The 7,040-nt window shown below is 33.7% G+C and overlaps 1 protein-coding gene across 1 annotated transcript in view; it reads right to left on the bottom strand.

Moving 5' to 3' along the window:
- Nucleotides 1-608: 608 nt before the first annotated feature.
- The window catches only part of LOC111717273 (60S ribosomal protein L17), a gene marked incomplete at its 3' end in the record, with an annotated part of 7,183 nt that continues 751 nt past the window's right edge, over nucleotides 609-7,040 (bottom strand). Inside the window, 4 exon segments of the mRNA XM_023492778.1 lie at nucleotides 609-644; nucleotides 1,425-1,535; nucleotides 4,645-4,813; nucleotides 5,657-5,773. Of these exon segments, the coding sequence (XP_023348546.1) occupies nucleotides 609-644; nucleotides 1,425-1,535; nucleotides 4,645-4,813; nucleotides 5,657-5,773 (433 nt within the window).

Here is a 7,040-nt window from a genome sequence, read left to right as displayed (position 1 = left end):
CAATGTACTGCATAACACCCCACCCAGAAAATTACATCGAAACTCGTCTATGATCCATCCATTTTATTATATATCCGTGCATCTAACATTGACTATTTGTCTGGGGATCTCCAAAATGTGGTCTACCATTTTTTTCACCTTAAATATTCAGTGAATTCGTCCAGATTCCAGTTAAAAATCAATAAATCAAACTGTACAAATGTTAATATCCAAATTTTGGAAAGTTCAGCTTTTATTGATGACATCAGTTCTCATTTTTACTTTTAAATGTTCCTTATGAGACGACATTCCTTTTTATTTCTCCAGTTTTAACAGGAAGGGCCCAGGATCCGGATCCGGTTTAACATTAAGGTACCAGGATCCGGATCCAATTTTAATAGGATGGGCCAAGAATCTGGATTTAACAGGAAGGGCCCAGGATCCAGATTCAGTTTGAACAGGACGGGCCCAAGATTCAGATCCAGTTTTAATTCGCTGCGGGTCCAGGATCCGGATCCAGTTTGAACAGGACGGGTCCAGGATCCGGATCCAGTTTGAACAGGACGGGCCAAGGATCTGGATCGCATCAAAATTACCCCGAGCAAAAAAAAACTTAATTAAATATTTACCTTCTTGTGTTCTGGTTCATCGGCACGAGAAAAGGCCTGCAAAAAAGTGTAAAAGTTTAAGAAATTCTAGATATTGAGATTTATGTAAACGAAGAAGAAAAGCTAGATTATGTACAATTTTAAGTAAATATTTTTATATTTCAACTCGAGAAAAGGTCTGCAAAAAAGTGTAAAAGTTTAAGAAATTCTAGATATTGAGATTTATGTAAACGAAGAAAAAGAGCTAGATTATGTACAATTTTAAGTAAATATTTTTATATTTCAACTCGAGAAAAGGCCTGCAAAAAAATTAACATAAAACCGAGAAATTAAGATTTTTAAAAACGACGAAAAAAAGCTAACATTTAAATTTACGTCTTTTAAAATTTTGATTACAGCCCAGGCCCCTGACAGAAAGGGTGTACAAAATGGATTTTCAGTATTGTCAACAAAAGAATGAGAATATAATGACGACCTTGTTAGTCTATGCATCTATTGACTGAAGTTTGAATGTAGCATTCTCTGAAGTCTCAATTTTTGTAGATAACCCGGTATCAATATACAGCGTGGCCCACCAAACATGGCAGTAGCAAGACGACTTAGAAAGGTCGTCTTATATTTTTAATAGAATTTACTCATTTAATTGTCAACCCAATTTAAGAAGTGAAATCATTTAGATAATAATAACAAAAATGCATGCAATACGGCCATTTCCAAAATGTGTATTTTGTGGTTATTGTTTAAAATAGGTTGACGACTGAATATCAAATAAATTCATGATCAAAGACGACTTTCAACTCGTCTTGCTACTGTCATGTTTCGTGGGACACCCTGTACCTGTTCCTTCTCAGCTAGTGTGAGTTCAATATGGCAGGGTGAGGACATGTAAGGATTAATTCTACCGTGAGCTCTGTAGGTTCTTCTTCTCATCTTAGGAGCACGGTTAACCTGAATATCAGGCGTTAAAGAGACTGTTAGCGTAATTTTAAAAAATCTTCCAGTTATAGAGAGGCATGTCCGATTCACAACGGTACCCTTGAAACCCTTGTCCGGTCAACAATGAGGTATATAATCTCATTTGTATATCTGAAGATTAAGTGCAGGGAGACTCGAGGTTACACTGTACAATCCATGCTAGTCAGAGGTGTATTTAAGGGGGGATATGGGGGCTAATCCCACTGGACCAGTTAAAATTTTTTGATTTCAGAAAGTTTTTAGGCCCTGACGGGGGCCCCTCAGGAAAAAAAAATTTAAGCCACCCCTGGACAAATTCCTGAATACCCCCCTGATGCTAGTTAGTGTACATTGTGCACTCGCGCGGTTCCTTGGCACTTATTTTCCCACTATATAATAAAAATATTTACTTAATTATTGAGTTCTTAAAATGTCTAAAAGGTATCGTTGTAAATCGGACATGCCACTTTAAAAATGGAAGGTCACTTGAAATTATGCTTACAGTCCCTTTAAAGAAAAAGCACCCGAATAATATAATAAGTTTTTTTGGCGTAGATAATTTAAACGTTATTTAATTGAATTGTTCTAAAATGTTGAACACCAGGAGGTTCAGCGAGCGTGGGATGGGACCCATGGACGCCATGAGCCTCCACAATGCAGACACGAGCCTCCCCAGATTTGCTAGACAGACCAATTCTACGCCATGCAGTAAGAGCCTCCGCTATGCAGTAAACGAGCCACCGTATACAGCAAAGTTCATTTATAACTCTTGATTTTTACATATATTGATTGTCATTATTTGTAACTTGTATTGACTCATGAAGTGAACATTTCTTCCGTAGTAAGGAGGCTATTTGAGATTTCATTTCTGAATTGATCTTAGTTTATTTTCTTTTAATCTTTGATTTAAGCATTACCTTTTTTGGGAAATATTTCTAGGTCCAGATAATTGGTAAATGTCAAATTTTAAATTATCTTAATTTGATAAAAATTAGAAAATAAGGTATCACTTAAATCAAAGCTTATTAAATATCAAGTAAAATTACTTTCAGAATTTTTACTTTTAATGTCTTTCTTTTTGCGTATAAAATGTTTCAAGTTAATAAACAACTTCATTAGTCTTAATTAATTACTATTTATAATAATTGATTAATACGTCTGATCTTTCATTAACAATTTAGGCCACTATGTCGAAAAACATACAAAAAATTCTTAACTACATGTTAAAACCAAGAGTTCTAAGAACATGTTCTGCATAGCTGAGGCTCGTTTACTGTATAGAGGAGTCTCTAGGAGGCTTGTGACTGCATAGGGGAGGCTCATGGCGTCCGGTTGTTCCCTCTCTCAGCGAGCAATAGCTGTATCTAGAGTCAAGAACCCCTTGTAAAATAAATATGAAACAAAAAACATATTAATTACTATTTTAATTTCTATGGGGGGGGGGGCAGTTAGCTTGTTTATGTTTATGTTAGGATTATTTTCAGGACTCCTGGCGGAGTATAAAAACATTTCCGAATGTTGTCATGATATTCATATGGTTGCATATATCACATTAATATACAGAGTATATTATATTCAATAATTACCAATATCCATTGAATCAAGATTAAAAATAAGGGACATTTATTTCTTTTTTTTGTAGAGTTTATATTTTTTCTCTTCCTTGACATTTGTTTCTTTTTTTCTTTTTCGACATTTTTTTTATTTTTTTCTTAGATTTTTTTTTCTTATTTGGCTTTTTGTTTTCTTTTTTTGGCTCTTTTTGTCCCAACAAAATAAACTAGATTAGAAATGTTTTACATATTTATTTATCATATCAACGAAAAGTAAAAATTTGAAGGAAAGACAACATTTTTTAATTGACGATGCATAAAGAAAAAGGCACAATTAAAAGTTGAAATAGAAGATGGGCGCTGCGCCCAAAAGCCTAGTTTATATAAAAATATATATTATATATATTTGTAGTTCTAAATATATAAATATATACAAGGCGAGTCAAAAAAGTGTAACTAGCGGCAAAGGGTGCAAAATTGTATCCTTTTTTTGTGCAACTCTCCTGTATGGTGTTTTAAAAAAATATTTTTGGAATTTTTTTATTTTTTTTTGGTATTCCAATGGCCGAAAAAAATCCGCGAACATTTTTTCTCTCAACATCAAAATTTCAGAAAAGCAAAAATGTGTATTTAAATCATTTCAATCGAAATCTAAATATTATATTGATTGAATAACAGAATCACCAGAACTGAAATTTTCTGTGATTTCTAATTGAATCCATGTGAAGTTTAAATTTTGGTTCTATTTTTTCCGAGTTTGGATATACTTAACATATATATATATATGAGTAGGTTATGTTCTATTTCAATTGTGAACATTTCTATATTGCATACATTGTAACACAGTAACAAAAGTTCGCGGATTTTCTATAAAATTTTTTTTTGGTGCAATTTCAAAATCTAATAAATATTTATTTTGTTGTGAGGCTAATTTTTGAAACTTTGGTCATTCATAAATTTTTCATTGTGTCACAAAATTTGGACCCGATCGGTTTTTTTTTCAGCCGTTTTGACATTTATTGTATCCGAACAGACAAACATACAAACAGACAAGCAAAGTATATATAAAGATGAATTTTCGAATTATGAGCGAAAAAAGTTAAGGAAAATTTAAGATATTAACTATTCCTGTTCACAAATCTAGACAATTTTTTCAGGGGGTAAAATATCAACCAAAAACTGCAGAAAAAAAAAACGTTTTTACTCCTAAACCCCAAATCCAAACTTTTGAAAAAAGAGAATCTTTTTGTTAACAAAATTCAGTAAATCTTAAAGAAATGACCTGGATCCGGATCCATTTTATTTCAGTGCGGATCCGTATCAAAATAAAATGGATCCTAAGCACTATCCAGCAGATTAATGGAAAAAGTTTGCCAAAGTTGTTTACCTTTGATAGCTGGCCAAATGACAGTCCCAAAATGGCTGAAATTTTTTAATTATTTTTTTTCTTTAAAAATCATTTGTTTTCTTAAAATTCGACGGGCACCTCAGCTAATTATCCAAAAATATTTTAACTAAATGTTTAAGAAAAAGATGTGTTCAGGTTCTACCTGAATATGATCAATAACCAGATGATCCGCATCTAGACCCTTGTACTCGGCATTGCTTTCCGCGTTTTTCAGCATATGGAGAAGGAACTCGGCGGATTTGAGGGGCCAACGACCCTGGCAGGTACCATGAACAGCAGCCTGGGCATGTCGTCCTACTCCTCCCATAAACCTAGGACGGAAAATAAATGTAAAAGTCCTCCTTGACCTTGTTTTAAGTAGTGCTTAGGATCCGGATCCGTTGGATCAGCAACATTATGACTTCCTATATTCGGATCTGCAAATTTATGCGGATCCACGAATCCGAATCCCAAATACCTGCAAATAACTGCAAAAAAAAATTTTGCTCTAAAAACCCAAATCCGAACTTTTAAAAAAGAGAGATTAATAAATTTTTCCTTATCTATAAAGGTTCAAAAGGTTTCGAGTAAAAATAAGAGAAAAAAAGAAAAGAATATTTTTAAAATTTTTATTCCGTTAAAAAAATCAGCAAATCTTAGAAATTTGACTCATGACCTGGATCCGCCTCAAAATGGATCCTAAGCTAAAATATATTAACATTACCCAAATATATATGAAAATATAATAACATTACCCTGTAGTTTGCGGTTTAAATACTCGAAAGTTAAATTCTCCGAGATAGAAAGACCGCAATAATAGAATCATAAAGGATTGAATCAAGATATAAATAATTCTTCTTAATTGAAATAGGTTCCAGAATGAAGTTATTTAATTTTAACAATGCAATGATTCAAAATCTTTTTAATTTCCGTTTTTAAGGGGGGGGGGGGGTATCAAGGAAAACATATTTCCAGAGATAATGAAGAATTCATGTTATATTAAATTGTGATAATTCGATATTGCAACAAAACAAAAAACATGATTTCCGTGTGCAGGAAAAAATAAACAAGGTATTCCACGATATTATGTTGTTGTGGGGGAAGTGCGGGGGAGGGGGGTCAACCATTTAATTTTTAACATATTCTTCTGCACCACTCCAGATAACAACAATTACCTTCTGAAGGGGACAATCTCCTTCTTAGCGATGACGTTCTTGAGATAGACCTTGGCTCTATTGAGGGGCATGTGCTTGATGGCCTGGGCTGTCTCTCTTGTGTTCTTGAAGTGAACCCTGTAATAACAATTTTTAATATGTTATCTTTATAGATAAAGTTGTAATCTCTGTTTGTCAATATGTCCGATCATAACTCAAAAGACCAATGCGGATTTGCCTCAAATTTAGTTTCAGGAATTAGGGAGAACATCGGGAATGTTCTCTGCTTGGTTTGAAGACTCCAAGTTAAGTGGGTCCACTCATAAAGGGAAAAAAGCCAAAATCGTAATTTACGACCAAGTGCGAGTTAACCTTTATCCTTTAAAAAACCTGATAAAATAAAAAAAACTGAAGGACGCTTGCCAGTACATGTTTTGGAGGATAACGTGTAGTGATGGAGACTAAGTTGGTTTGATTTTGAGGGGATATTACATTTGCCAAAGAATTAATTAAGCCATTAAAATACTATAATTAAGGCAGAAAATCAAATTTAAAATTGGGATATTCATATTTTAAGAGTTTCCGGCCGTCTTTAAAATCTCATCCTTTGGGGGTAACCCTGTATATTATATAGTAGATTGGTTTTAACAAATTTAATTGCAAGTTGAGCGAGTTGGGTTCAATATAGATTACCGGGCTTTTAGGGCGCTTTGCGACATATTATATTTCAATTGTGAAAATGTTCTATTTTCATACATTTAAAAAAACAAAAAAAAATTTCGCTAAATTATAAAAAAAACTGGATTTTCAAAATTATCACGAACGAATTTTGTTAGAATTTTTGGGTCTTTCCTAGAGAACAATTTTTGGAACCCACCCCTTCCCCTCCAATCAATTTGTACATTTTGTATAATTGATCATGTGGCCGCGGCGCTCGGCTCCCTAGCCTGTCCTAGCCGCAGCGCTAGGTCCAAAAATTGTCTTAACTCTTAACCTAACCTAACCTAAAATGTACAAAACTGAAAGGAGGGGGAGGGGAAGGGGTCCAAAATTGTATACTAGGAAGGACCCTACAAACGAATATTTATTTAGTATTAATTCAGGGTAAGGTTAGGAAAGGACAATTTTTAGGTCGAGCGCTGCGGCTAGGACAGGCTAGGGAGCGCTCCAGCGCGGACAGTCCTTCAATTTCGACAATTTTCTACAATATTTGTACATGTTTAGGGTTAGGTTAGGTTTAAACACTTTCCGGGCCAAGCATGCTAACCTAACCTAATTTCTGATTTCTAAAATTTTCTTGTTGTCAATGCACTTATAGGTATATATGTTAATTTCACTTTTTTTAAAAGAGAAATGTGTTACTTTTTAAAATTCAATTCTTAATAATCTTGAAATTTTAACATTT

Source organism: Eurytemora carolleeae, unplaced genomic scaffold (genome assembly GCF_000591075.1).
Source record: "Eurytemora carolleeae unplaced genomic scaffold, Eaff_2.0 scaffold2459, whole genome shotgun sequence".
NCBI lineage: Eukaryota > Metazoa > Arthropoda > Copepoda > Calanoida > Temoridae > Eurytemora > Eurytemora carolleeae.
The sequence above is the reverse complement of the archived record's forward strand: the minus strand, read 5'-3'. Positions and strand labels throughout refer to the sequence as shown.